Source organism: Pistacia vera, unplaced genomic scaffold, assembly GCF_008641045.1.
Source record: "Pistacia vera cultivar Batoury unplaced genomic scaffold, PisVer_v2 Contig320, whole genome shotgun sequence".
Taxonomy (NCBI): domain Eukaryota; kingdom Viridiplantae; phylum Streptophyta; class Magnoliopsida; order Sapindales; family Anacardiaceae; genus Pistacia; species Pistacia vera.
The window spans coordinates 3,100,476-3,116,092 of NW_022196136.1; the positions used below are offsets into that span (position 1 = coordinate 3,100,476).

At 36.0% G+C, this 15,617-nt stretch overlaps 1 protein-coding gene across 1 annotated transcript; it reads right to left on the reverse strand.

Moving 5' to 3' along the window:
- Nucleotides 1–465: 465 nt before the first annotated feature.
- On the reverse strand, nt 466–3,407 carry LOC116137183 (O-glucosyltransferase rumi homolog). Its single transcript, XM_031422870.1, has 6 exons — nt 2,997–3,407; nt 2,355–2,917; nt 1,421–1,616; nt 1,239–1,303; nt 946–1,156; nt 466–869 (listed from the first exon to the last, which is right to left on the reverse strand). The coding sequence occupies exons 1-6, from the start codon at nt 3,165–3,167 to the stop codon at nt 510–512; spliced, it is 1,566 nt and encodes a 521-aa protein (XP_031278730.1). The 5' UTR covers nt 3,168–3,407; the 3' UTR covers nt 466–509.
- Between the last annotated feature and the right edge of the window lie 12,210 nt (nt 3,408–15,617).

Genomic DNA, 15,617 nt, shown 5'->3' on the forward strand with positions numbered 1-15,617 from the left:
AACCACAATGGAGATTGCTCTGGCTTATTCATATGAATAAACATCTATTGATCATATATTAGTATATCATTCTGTGCTTTAGCTGCTTAGCATCTTGCTGTTGGCTTTTGTTCTTTCTATTTTAGATTAATCAAGGGCCTGCATATCAATTATAACCTACAATGGGATACTTCTTAAAATATATCCTTTGGGATCAACAAACAGTTGGAGACGTTGTAGAGTTTGGAGAGGGAATTCAATCTTTTAACAATGATTTATTTATGTCAAAGTGTTGAAGTGCAGAATGATAGTGTTAAGGTTAGTTCCAGCCCGTCGTCTTCTTCTGCCTCCTTCACAGGCTGTATGATTCCAAGTCCTAGAATCGCCTCCATGTATGAACCAAAATCTACACTTCGATTTGATGGATTTAATGTTAAAATGTTCATATTGCTTTGATTAATAAACTAAGATATAATAAGAAAGACAAATTAACTGTTATATTAACATATATACAACATCTATAATATTAATTATTGCTTATTGAAACTATCCCAATATGTATTCTCCCAATTCTCCACTCGCCTTATTGCATTAACCTTTCTTCTATAAAATGCCCCGAGAACTTTGGGTTCATAGGGAGGTGGCATGGTGCAGGGGCTTGTAATAGAAGGACCCTTCACCATAGATTCCACCATGAACTTCTTCTCCAATCCATTTGCCATGCAAGCCATAATCTCTGAGCATATTTCCACAGCTCCTTCAGGTACCATTGCCTTGAACTTCAAAAGCTTAGCATACTCATTTAGCAAATGAAACATGTAATCGTACACATCATCCATTTTCACTTTTTCTTGAATGAAGTTGCTGGCCGCTTTCCCAATTTCTTGTGCCTACCAAGTCCACAGATATAATATTAATAATTAAGTCGTAATTCTAAATTCTAAGAATTTAATATGGTCTAGCTACCTTTTGTTTGTGGTTATTACCCCAGTCTACAGCAAACTTGATGGATTTGCACTTCTGGTCTTCCCTTATTGGCCAGTAGTGTTCCACAGGTTGTAGATCTCTCAAGAAGAAATCATAATAATGGGGTTTTACAAGTAATGTCATAGAGTCACAAGCTAGAATGTATTTCTCACTAACGGACCAAGCCCATCCTTCAATGTAGATCTTGTACCTAAGTACATGAAACACAAATTGAAAGAGAAATTCCAGATCTTTCAAAGCGTCATTCTCTTAAACAAGATTAATTTATATACCTATGTGTGCATTGCCTTGCTAGGTTTGATTGCTTGAAGCCTTGCTGGGACTCAAGGATCCAATCCTTTGAAAAAATTAGACACCATACATATGCCAAATAGATATTAATCACCGCATGTTCAATTATATATTGTTGAGATTAGGCATTTTCAATCACAAATAATTAATGCTAAAGACTTACCTGGACATAGAGTCGAGCATTCCAGTCCTGTTTATCGGAGACATTACATGTAAGAAGGTCTTTTCTAGTTTCAGCTACGAAAGGGTTTCCTTTCCAATAGGCATATGGTTCTCTTTCTATCCATTTGCTCTTGACGTTGTTGCCTTCTTTCATCTCCCTTAATATACTATCCCATGGTCTTATATTTATCTCTGGCCTGCAGCAAGCATATACATGTAGCTCTTCTTATTCTAAAACCAATTCTGTCACAGATTTTAATTAAGGGTTTTTTTTTTTTTTTTTTCAGCTAAAGGGGTACATGCTGCAGATACTATAATAATACCGATTAAAAAAATTCATTGTGTTTTTCCAATATTATAAAAAGAAGATAATAAACTTTTTTTTTATGGGTGTTTGAACTAGTTTGTGTATACCCTCAACCAATCCCTCAAAGCTGTGAAACTATCAGCTGGATAAAGCCTCAGTGGCCACCTCTATTAGAGTTATCAGGCCACGTAATGGTGGTTAAGATAATAAACATTCATAGCTAGTGAGATGTGTTTAGTCATAATTAAAGAGAAATAAATATATGCTTCAGCGTGGTTAAGTTAATCATCATTAGCAAGTTTTCAAATTCCAGCCGTGTTTGCTCAAATATTTTCACTATTGAACCTTATCATAGATTCAGAAATGGTAGGTGGCATGTCATTGCACATTGGTGTATGACCAGATTATCAAGCTAGCTGTATATACAAAAAATTATACATATTAATCTACCCCACCTCCCAAGTTAACCAATTAGCATCTGCATGGCACCTAGATTTTTCAATGTAGGACCATGATACATGTTTACTAGTTGAAGAAATTCTAGATTGATTAATGCATCTATTGTTTTTATTCAGATCACAAGAAAAAAAAAAGCAATTGACAAATGAGAAGAAAGCTTGTGCATTACCATCCCCAGAAGGACCAATCAGGGAACACAATATCCATCGTCCACCTATCACCACAGTACCGAAACAGCGGTGGTGGAGCCGTCATGTTTTGTCCCCGGTAGTAGCGTGAAAAGATGACCGGCCGGTCATCACAGTCAAACATAAGCTCCAAGTCCGGTAACCTTCCAGGATACTTTCTTAGAAGTTGCAAGATGCCCCATATGGTGAATACATCTCTCGTCTGTATTGATTTTTTGTACCTCTCGATGTATGCCTTGTTGTTCACAATAATAAGGCGAAAATGAGCTGTTTTATTAGCTCTTTCCACCATGTCCCTAGTGATTCCTGTAACTTTCCATGGCCTTAGGTCTTCATGAATCCACCGAAAATAATCCGGGCATGATGCTTTTGATGATGGGTCAGGATCTTGTGTTTGGAAAGTTGTGGGGTAATTCGTTGGACAAGTTTGTGTCTGGTTTTGAGTAGAGCAATTGAGTGGGATTATAATTTCTTTAGGCGGTTTTTGGCGCTTTTGGAAGATAATCACGGTGTTATTTATTGAATTATCAACCGAAAATCTAGACTGCAAAAATTAAGAAGTTAATCAAGGCAAAAAATATAGTGATACTATTTGAGTTTACCAGGAGAAGTTTGATACTTACAGTGTCAACCCACAAGGAAGAAATGAAAGCAGCAACAATGAGGACAAGTAGAAAGAGTAGTAGTATTGTAGTAGTTGCCAGTCCCTTTTTCGGAGGGTGCCGCCATATCAGCGTCTCTGAAAAATGTGTAGCCAGTCCGGACCCGTGAAATATACTGGAGAATCGATGCATAGTTTAAGAAATTTATTTTTTTAGTCTAAAAAAAAGCTGAAGCCTGAGGCTACTACCCAATTAACAACCTCCTTCTGAATCAGTTTGTTTAAAGAAAAGGGTAAATGTCGGTGACAAGAAGAGGCTCCTACTCTGTCAGAAACTAAAAGAAGAAGAAGCAGCAAAGAAGAAAGAAGGCAAAATGGGCAAAGTATCTGCCAGAGACCGCCTAAGAAAGAAGAGTAAAAAGACCAAAGAAATGATTCTGATATTTTTCATATATGAATGTTTTGTACGAAATGTCAATTTATACAAGTATAAGAATCTCTAAAATAGGGATGGGCACAAAGCCCGCCCGGCGGAGACCCACTCCAATCAAGGCGGATTTTTCTCGAATCATTCGGGCTTTGGGCCGGGATCGGGCATAAGATTAGCCCCAGAATTCGGGATAGGTCTTGCCCCGCCCCGTCCCGTGTGTATATATATATTAATTTTAATAATTAAAAATCAATCATATATACCTATATTAATTTTAATATTTGAAAATCAATCATATATACCTATAATAATTTTAATATTTGAAAATCAATTTTACATTATACAATGATAAATTATAATTGTGTAAGTATTTTATGAAACTATATACAAATAGGTAATAAATAAAACTAGATTAAATATAATAAATCATTATATATATATGAAAATATGTTAATCTATGAATAAAAGTATAACATTCGACATTATACATTATATATGTATTTGACATTATACATTATACATTGTATATTATATATGGTATCTACTAGAGCTGGGCTTTTGGGACATGTTAATGCTATGAAACAAATTATACATCGACATTATATATTATACATTATTATGGTATTATTTGACATTATACATTATACATTGTATATTATATATGGTACTACTAGAGCTAAGCATTTGGGACCGGCCCAAAGCCCAGTCCCAAACCCGGTCTGGTCGGGACGAGGTGTGCCAAACACATGCGAGCTGCAAGTCAAAGGCACGAGCATAGCCCAACCCCCCCGACCGTCAAGGGTCGTGTCTGATGTAGGGCGATACTTCACTAATCAAAACGGCCAAAGACAAATGGGAGGGGGAAGAATCGCGTGGGATATGTAATTTTGTGGAACCATTATTGGCGGTGAGAAGGGGACTTCAACGATGCGACGACACGTAGAGAAGAAGCATCCCCAAATAGATACATCTTCAAGCAGATCAGGACCATCAGGTAGACAAATTCAAACTCAACTTAATTTTAATCCACATCCTCAACTCTCTCAACATGACAATACAATACACATGTTGCACGAGGAAATAGCAAGATATATAGTTGCTACGGACTCTCCTATTTGTTTACTGAAAATCCTTTTTTGTTAATATGGTTAAAACTGTATTTTGTCCAGCATATACCCTGTTAGTAGAACTACAAGTAGAAGATATGTACTAAAACTTTATAACAAAATAATAATAAACTTAAAAACGAATTTCAAAACTTAGGAATATATCTATTGCACTTACATCAGACATATGGGCTTGTAGATCAAAAACTGATTTTTTAATTATCACAGTACATTCTAAGATCATAATTGGGGTTTACAACAAAAATTGAGTTTTTAAACCATATATGAAAACATAGTGCTGAAACTATTTATTTTACAATTCTTGAAGTTTTGCAAGAATATTATTAACTGATAGAGTTGTAGCGCTAATGCTTATAATGCAGCTGCTACACCGTGACAATCTCTTTATTTGAAAAGAGATTGGATCCGCTGGTGAAGCAAATTTTTTCACCAGAGATGTGCTTGTCACTCATCAATTTGATAGTTAAAGCAGGTTTAGATGCTATACATTCAAGATGAGAGGGTGCACAGAGCTATCAGATTTATCGTCGGCGATAGCAATAAAGATAGCAGGAGTGTCAATATTGTAAGCAGAGGAGCCACCGGTTCGACCTTTGAAGTTATGTACAGACATGCCTATCCGTTGGAACTCTACCTACTTGATGTTGGAAAAAGCTTTGCCAACCCCAAAACAAATTACAGATTTCGTCAACCGGAAGAATTCAGAGGAAGTTGTTAGCTATGATTGGGCGGTTTGTGAACTTTTTTTATTCATTTCTTAAAATTTTTATGATGCTACTAATACATTAAGTGATATTTATTATCCAACTACTAATTTAGTGTTAGATATTTTAGTTCAAATTGCTAAAACTTTTGCTCAATATAGATATGATAACATTTTAAGTGAAATTGTTGTAAGTTGGAAAAAATATAAGAGATATTGGTTAGATATTCCATCTTATATGGATTAGGCATTTTTCTAGATCCTAGGTTTAAATTATCCGTAGTTAACGTGTGTTACTGAGTTAGACCTCATTTAGATATGATTATACGTCTTATTGATTGACTTTAAACACAATTGGATAGGCTTTTTTCTTTATATGAGATCAGGTACAATGGAAGTGGAACGTCTAGGAGAGGCGATCAAGACCTGATGCAACCCCCCCTCAAGGATCGAACAAGTGGGCATATGTGGAACGTGGCAGAAGCTCCACTCGTACTACATGGACCAAATGAGCCGACTCCTACCTACAGGTGGACCAGACCTTTATGACGATGAAGGAGCAACTTGACATGGATATTCTTCAATGGTGGACCCACATTAAAAGTCGATTCTCCATTATATCCCAAATGGCACGTGACATTTTATCTGTGCCAGTTTCTACAATTGCATCCGAGTCAACATTTTTAACGAGTGGTCGGATTGTTAAAGACAGAAGATGTTCTATAACCGATGAGATGATTGAAGTGATAACGTGTTTACGGGATTTGACTCATGCAGAAAGAAGACTATAACAACACCCTGAAGATCTCGAACTACTCGAACTCTTTAGGAATACAGATTTGAATAATGTAACTAGTGTTGACAATGAAATTGAAGATGAATAATTTAATTAAAAAAAATTATTTAATTGTTTATTTGTGAAGCATGAATGTGTGAAATGTGAATATTACATTTATGTTAAAAATTAAAATTAACTATTAATTTATTATTTTTTCAAATTAATTAAATTTTAAGAAACTTACTAATCAACCCCTAAAAAAATACTAAAAACCCCATATAAAACTTCATTTCGCCCCTAAAATATAAAAAAAAAAATCAGGGGGAAAAAAAAATTATCTAAGCCCATAGGACTGGTCCTGGGCCTATAGGACTAGTCCCGACCAGGCCTAAGGCCTGGTTCGGGTCCTGGTTTTTCTCATGGGCCTAGGACTGGCCCTAGGCCCATGAGTGACTGATCCCATTTGGGACCAATCCCAAACGGCCCCAGGCCTGGGCTCGCAAGGGACCGGTCCCTACCCACCTCTAGTATCTACTATATAAATATAATGTATATAACATATATATGTTATACATCATAATTTATACATAATATGCTATTATCTATAATCTTACGTTAATACATAATATATATGTAATTTATTATTTATTGTTTTGATTGATTATAATGAATCAATAAATCATTATAATTTTTTTTTTGTCCCTCATTGAATCATTATTTCAATTCTATTATCTAATTGCCTTTGTTATATTGTGATAACTATTTATTTAGAATTTATTATAATATATATGGTAGTTATTTATTTAAAATTTATTATAATATATATATGTATAATGTATCATATGTGTGATACATTATATATATGTTACTATTTATTACTTAATACAATAATACATAATATTATACTGTTAATATATAATATATTTATATATATGTATAATGTATTATAATTATCATTTTGATATTTGGATTTATTATAATCATTAATCAGGGACGGATCCAACACTTATTGAGGGTGGGTATTTTAACAAAAAAAATACTAATATGTATAATTGTGGGGTGGGTCTTTTTGGCAGCTCATGTTTTGAATCTTGATACTGTCATATTTTGAATCTTTTGATTATAGATCTGTCACATATTGTAATATATTATCAATTTAGTATGATGGTTTTTATATTTAATGTGTATATTATAGATTTAATTTCTTTTTTGATGATATGGTCTTTATGTTTAATATGTATATTATATATTAAATTTTTTTTTGATTGGTATATATAATTTGGAGAAAAGGATAGTAAAACTAATAAGGATACAAAAAGACAAAAAACCCCCAAACGGGGAATCCCCGAATTCCCCGAACGGGCTTCGGGCCGGGATCGGGGAATCCCCTTGGGCTTTCGGGCCGGGGCCAGAGATAGGGGTCCCCGGCCCCACCTCGGCCCGTGCCCATCCCTACTTTAAAAGGCAAACATATATCATGCCTTAATGCTGTAATCTCACATAATTAGGGATGTGATTACCATGAATTATGCTACGTATTAATAACATAATATTTGTCATTATGACAAATATTAGTTTTCCTAATTAACAATATTCATATGATCTTCACACTCCCCCTCAAGCTTGTGGTTTGTATGTGTCATAAACGCCAAGCTTGTGTAAGAGATATGAATGTTGTCTGCTGCACAATAGTTTTGTAAAAATATCAGTTGGCTCTTCTGAAGTTTGAATGTGCATTGTTTTGATCATCCCTTCTTGTATTTTCTCTCTGATGAAGTGGCAGTCAATCTCTATATGTTTTGTTCTCTCGTGGAAAACTGGATTTGTTGCAATATCATTTGCTGCCTTGTTATCACAATACAACTAGATAGGTCTTTTGACTTGTACCTCCAAATCTCCTAATAATCCAAGTGATCTCACATGTAGTCTTAGCCATATATCTGTACTCAGCTTCTGTTGACGAAAGGGACACCGTAGACTGTCTCTTTGTCTTCCAGGAGATGAGAGCTCCCCAAAGTTTTATGCAAAACCAATAACAGACTTTCTTGTCATTGGACATGTGGCCCAATCATAATCACAATAGGCTGTGATATCTAAATCAGTATTTCGTGGTAACAGTAGTCCAAGGCTGGGACACCCTTTTAAATACTTTATTACCTTTATTGCTGCATCCATGTGAGATTATTTTGGTCCATGCATGAATTGGCTAAGGATATGTATAGCGTAGCTGATATCTGGTCGCGTCATAGTGAGATAAATGAGACGTCTTACAAGTCTCTGATAATGAGAAGCATCTTCTAATGGTGGGTTTATTTCTGTCGATGAAGCCACTTTATCATACTCTTGAGTGGTAAGTTTTGAATTTTGTTCGACAGGGATGACACTTGGCTTGCAGTCTGACAATCCAGAATCTGATACAAGTTCAAGAACATATTTCCTTTGACTGAGGGATATTCCTGCTAAAGATCTTGCAATTTCAATCCCTAGGAAATATTTTGGTTCCCCAAAATCTTTTATGCGAAAATGTTTATTGAGATGTCCTTGAGGTTTCTAATGGTAGCTTTATCATTTCCTGTTATCAGGATGTCATCAACATATATAATGAGGGCAATGAAGGAGTTACCTCTGCGCCTTGAGAAGAGTGCATAATCATGTTTTGATTGGAGGAAACCAATGCTTGTAAGTGTCTGTGTGAATTTTTCATTCCACTGTCTGGATGCCTATTTTAATCCATATAGGGACTTCCGTAGACGATATATAGTATTCTCCCCTTGTCATTGAAGTCCCGGAGGAAGATCCATATAAATTTCCTCATTAAGGTCGCCATGAAGAAAGGAGTCATGGACATCCATCTGATGCAAGGACCAGTTGCAAGCAGAGGTGACTGAAAGAAAAGCCCGAACAGTGACATGTTTGGCAACAAGAGAAAATATCTCTTGGTAGTCAAACCTTCATGCTGAGTGAAGCCTTTAGCAACTAGCAGAGCCTTCTACCGTTCAATAGATCCATCCGAACGATGTTTGATCTTGCACCCAATTGGTTTTCTGTGTGAAGGCCTGGGCACCAATTCCCAAGTATTATTGTGAGCTAAGGTATTAAGTTCTTTAGCCATAGCTTAGGCCACTGAGTGTGAGAGACAGCTTCAAAGTAACAGGATGGTTCGCAGTCTGCGAAAATGTGACTGACAAAAATTCTATGTATAGGAGATAATCTATCATAACTAACATAATTTGATGTAGGATAAAGAATACATGTTCTCTGTATGGTAGGACATTCATAATCTGCTATCTAACTTGGTGGCCTTGTACGACGGGAAGATCGTCATGTAGGAGGATCCCGGTTTGGGTGAGGTGATGGTTGTAGGGGTTCTATGGTGGTATTATCAAGAGGTGGATCTGATGGAGGAGTATAAGTTTGTGGAGATTCTATGGGTAAAGGGAAATCTAGAGCTCGTGGGATTGTAGTAGGTGTAGGAATGAGGACAAAGTTTGGATCTACAGTAGGGAGATCATCTTTAAGGAATATGTGTTTATGTGTCTGGGTAGGGCTAGGAATGACATCTTTATACGAAAAAATATCCTCATGAAAAATAACATCCTGAGAGACCAAGAATGTCTGAGTGGCAGGATCATAGAGATGATACTCTTTTTGGAGCATAGGATATCCCATGAAGATGCAAGGAGTGGCTCTAGCCCCAAATTTGTCAAAAGTCCCAACAATTTTAGAGTAACACAAGTAGCCAAACACAAGGAGATGGTTAAGGTCCATTGTTTTGCCAAAAAAGATCTCAAAGGTTGTCTTACCATGAAGCACTTTGGATGGCATACGATTAATCAGGTAAGTAGCTGTGACCACACATTCGCCCCACAAGGAAGTTGATAGGTTGGCTTGATGTTTAAGGGCACGAGCTATTTCTAATAAGTGTCGGTGTTTGCGTTCAACTACTCCATTTTGTTGTGGAGTATATATACAAGAACTCTCATGTAAAATGCCAAGGGATAAAAAAAGAGATGAACAATTATGACTAAAAAATTATTTCCCATTGTCAGATTGAATCCTTTGAACAAATGTACAAAATTGAGTTTTGACCATGGCTAGAAAACCCATGTACCACGAGAAAAATCATCGACAATAGTAAGAAAGTACCTCGCCCCATCATGGTTTGGTGTGTGATATGGACCCCAAGCAAAAGGGTGTTTGGTTGTAGTTGTGCTAATGGGAAATGTGTTTTGGGATTGTTTGGCGAGAGGGCAAATTGGACATTTTGGCTATGGAATGGAAACACTACGACCTAGTCTTTGATGTAAAATAAGAGAACTTTTATTGATATTTGTATTACAAGAAATTTTATTAGGTGTAATACAATCAGAAAAAACAGTAGAAGTGACATCAAGAGACCAATAGTAAAGACCATTATTGACCCTACCCAAGCCCATTAGTTTCCCAGTCGAAAGGTTCTGACATTCGCATTTTGTAGGTAGAAAATGTAAACGACAGTTATTGTCCTGACAGAGTTTAGACACAGAAATAAGATTGAAATGAAATGCCAGGACACATAGTACATTTTTAAGTACTAAAAGGTCAGTTAAATAAACAGTGCCTATGTAGGTAGGGGCAATGTTGCCATTTGGCATATGGACGGAAGTGCTAGTGGTATTTATGATATGTGTACGAAAAAATTTTGGATTGCAAATTATGTGGTCATTAGCTCCTGAATCAATTATCCAAGCATCATTTTTGATAAGATTAAGATAGTTAGATGTACCTACGTAAGAGGATTTGGATGTCGGAGGTGTGTTGTTCAGCATTTGCAGGAGCTGAGTGTATTGCTCTTAGCTAATCAAGGGTGCTAAGATAGTATCTCCTGAAGAATTGTTGGACACTTGGTTTACTAAAGGGTGGCCAATTTTGTCATTTGTGGGGCGCCCATGAAGCTTCCAACAGTGATCCCGATTGTGATTTCGATGTTTGCAGTAGTCACAATAATATTTGGGCTTGCCTTGTCTAGAAGATCCATACTATGGTAGCCATTTTGTCCATTTGAGGAAGACCCAAGCCCATTTGAGCCATAAGTAGAATTTGGGCTTGCATAAGTGTTTAAAGAAGAAATCAAACCTGACCCATTTGCATTTGTTGACCCAGTTGACTCTTGGGCTGAATGTGGGCCGTTGGATGAAGGGTTTGAATCTCGGCCGCCCATTTTCCCATATAAAAGATTGCCTTCCACCATTTGCAACCCTAGCCGTTGGAGAGCTACTTATGTGGAGAAAATATGAGGTGGCTGTGAGGCTTGAGTGCTAGCACCAGTGAGTGCTAAGGTGTCTCCTCGCCGAGAAACATCAGCGACTTGCCGTTGGCTTTCCTCTTGTACGACTAATTGGAAAGTCCGGCGAAGAGATGGTGGTGGGTTGGAGGCCAGTATTTGAGTGCGAAACAACAAGTAGTCATCGTTGAGGCCAAGTAGGAATTTGCTCAGGCGTTCTTGGTCTCGGATTCGGTGATATTGTCAGAGAGTTTCTGGCGGCCCAAGGAGGGTTTCTTCAGCAGCATCCAAGGCATTCCAAATGGAACTCAATTTGTTGAAATATGTCGTGATCGACATATTGTTTTGTGTGGTCTCCGAGAGATTTTGCCGGAGAGTGAAGGTTTAGGTGAGATCGAGTTTGCCATACATCTCTTTGATGTATGCCCAGACTTCACTCGCTAGATCAGTGGGTGGCAAGCCTGCTGCCATCTCCGATGAGATGCAATTGTCGATCCAAGCACGGACGAGCATATTGCATCTGTTCCAATGGCGGTGGAGGTGGTCGTTGATGGGTGGTTGGGTAGTGGTGCCGTTAAGAAAACTTTCCTTATCCTTTGTGATGAGAGCATGACGGAAATCCCTAGCCCAAGTGGCATAATTCTCAGATCCCGTCAGGGTGTTTTTGATGACAATGTCAAGGCCGTCAGATGTCGACGCATACCAGATGTCGCCTGGTTCAGGGCAGCGACTGGCCACTGGATACATGTGAAAATTGAAAAGAGGTTGATTCGGGTAGGGATTTGGACCCGATTGGGAATCCTGACCCGGTTGGGGACTCGGATAACCAAATGGGTATGGAAAGGTGTTGGGTAGTGGGTTTGGGCCAACTGAGTTTGGTCCTGTTTGATGTTGGGTTGGGATAGGGCTTGTTGGGGTTGGGCCTGAGAGTGGTTGAGTTTGTGTTGGGTTTGGGCCTGTCTGGTTTGGTGGGATAGAGCTTGTTTGGCCCACGGTGGAGTTTGTTGGTGTTAGGCCTCATGTGGGTTGGTGGAGGTTGTGTTTGATTATCTACCATCTATTTTGCAAAGAAAATGATTGGGGTTTTCTGTTTGATTTTTTAGGGACAGTAAAGAGAAGGTTTTTGGAAGTAGCGGAAGCTCAAAAGTACTGTTCTGATACTATGTTAGAAACTAAAAGAAGAAAAAGTAGTAAAAAAGAAAGATGGCAAAAGGAGTAGAGTATCTGCCAGAGACCACCTAAGAAAGAAGAGTAAAAGACCAAAGAAATGATTCTTGTATTTTTCATATATGAATGTTTTGTACAAAATGTCAATTTATACAAGTATAAGAATCTCTAAAAGGCAAACATATATCATGTCTTAATGCTGTAATCTCACATAATTAGGGATGTGATTACTATGAATTATGCTACGTTAGGAAAACTAATATTTGTCATAATGACAAATATTAGTTTTCCTTATGACAAATATTAGTTTTCCTAATTAACAATATTCATATCTTCACATACTCAACTAGGATCAAATATTAGTTTTCCTTATGACAAATATTAGTTTTCCTAATTAACAATATTCATATCTTCACATACTCAACCAGGATCTCTCCATAAAATCCTCCACCGCTAGCATTTCCTAAGGCGTCATTGAGTTATAGTGCTAGTTGATCCATAGTACAAGTCGTTACAACTGAATTACATGACTGCCAAAACATGCCATTTCATCGAAGACAGCCATTGGGACCATGCAGCTGCTTCCACGTATTGTGTCTTTCTGCGTAAGCTCCTAGCTAGCTTCAAAATATTTATGGGCAAAATATATCCCCATGTAACAAAACAAAATTGGGATGAAGTTTATTGTTCACACAATTATTTAATTAGAAAATAATAATTCTTCTTTTTTCATGTATAAAAGAAGGACAGAATATATAATATAATAATAAGGGTTCAATACTGTATTTTTTTTTTTTTTGGATTAAACCAGTAATTATATAAGAAGAATTAAAAAAATACAGAGTAAGAGAGGGAGCTCCCCGGACAGGCCCAAGAGGAACAAAAAGCAAAACAATCCAAGACAAAAGGATATACAATCCTTACAAAAGCTCTATCAAAGGCCTAAGCAAAATAAGGCCTAAGGTCAATCTATACAAAGCATGCAGGCTGAAAAGGTCCTCATTGTAGGAACAGTAGTGAAGCCACGAACAGGAAATTACCAACTCCATAATCATCTACAAGGTAGTGCGCCTCTCTCCACCCATAGTTCTAATCGGACGCCTCAAAGAATTTCCCCAACACATAGGTAATTAATGTAAAATTTTGAAGAATGATCCTTAGTTATAGCTGAGTGGAATATTTGACTCAATAAGATAATAATTTTGTTCCCCATATAAGCTCTTGGTTGGTGTGAACGTGCTCCATGATCAAAATAATTTAAGTTACAAAATTATTCAGTATAAAATATAACTCAACAAAGTCAGAAAAAGACTAAAGAGACATTAATTGCCAGAGTGCTAATTGCGTGATAATATTTTTTATAAAATGAATTATTATAAAATTAAGTTTAGTAAATCTTTTCACATAATCTTATTATAAGTTCAATGTGGGTCATATAGCTTTGCTTAGTGACGTGTTGGGTTGGGATAAAAGTGTCGGATTTAACTAATTTATTTTAGAGTAAACGACTTTTTCCCACTCAAATAATAGTTTAATGATACTTTTTTACTCACATATTTAAAAATATTATTTTACTATCTAAATTTATATTTAATTCTATTTCGGCATCGTTGTGACTCCCACACTACACAATTCTCTTCTCGATATCACTCACCAAAATCCCTCAAACCCTACTCTTGCCGACCCCTCCAATCACCGGCAATCAAGCAATTAAAATTTACGGAACCGCCCCTCCCAAATAAATTCCAATCAATTTTAAACACCAAAACCCAACCTTCAAGTACCAAAAGATTCATCGACCTCCCTTCTTCAAAGGCCTAACAGTTGGACCGAGTTTACTCTGTATTCGCTCATAGAATATAAATTTGGGTAGTAAAGTGGTATTATAAAAGTTTGTGGGTGAAAAGTATTATAAAGTTATTTTTTGGTGGGAAAATGTTGTTAACTCTTTATTTTAACTTTAGTCTCTAACTAGTTGGAACACTTTTTTTTTTTTTTTTCTATGTTATACATATACTAGTCTTGATATAAATTTATTTTAACCATGAATATATGTTATTGGACCTGTGTTATAAAGTATTATTTTAGTACTAGTCTTGATATAAATTTATTTTAACCATGAATATATGTTATTGGACCTGTGTTATAAAGTATTATTTTAGTCCAATGTAATGAATTCAACCGTCAATATATGGTCTATTGAAATTAAAAATATGCTATAAAAAATTAATTTTAATTCATAATTGAAATATAAATATTTTTTAATATGTAATATATTTTTCATTTGATATATATAATTATTTAATATACACATTTATTTACTTATTTAATAATTAAATTTTAGTATATATATTCTTATCTATAGGGGTGGGTACTGACTACTGAGTACTTTCGAGTTCAGGTCAAATTTGTCAAACCCGACCCAACCTGAGACAAATTGAGTTTGTTTAAATTGGAACTGGCTCAACCCAATACATACAAACATTTTATGGGTAAATGGGAATATTATAAAGAAAAAAAAATACAACCATCCTAAGGCACCAAGAAGTAAAAAAAACGAGCCTAAGTGGTCCACCAATCCCCTCAAAAAGTGCCTATATAAAGTATTATAAACCCAGGTGAAAGTAAATTTAAAGTGAACAAAACAACACCTATGCTGCTATGCACTGACCTCCACAGCTGCAGCCTGCAGCTACCAAACAAAGCACGAAGAGGAACACCGCATTCCTGGTGTCAGAAACCTTGCAATTACCGAAACAGACAATCCAGCTACAACCAAACTAAGTCAGAGCGCAGACCCACTGAGCCTACTGCCAGCGGCCAGGAAAATATCCCGATAATCTTTATTTGAAATATTAAAATCTTTAATAAAAATCAATCTGTTAGTAATTAATATATTTCTCATTCAATTATTATAATTGATTAACTGTAAATATCGTATTACAATAATTATTATTGAAATTAAGATAATATAATAGAAAAATATTAAATTTAATTCATAATATAAATATAAACATTTTTCATTATGTAATTATCTAATATACAAATATATTTACTTATATAATAATTAGTTTTTAATATATATATATATATACATGATTCACGAACCATGTATGAAATGCTTCATTATTGACTTTTTGAATATGGTGATTTGGACTATGAGACAGTTCTTGTG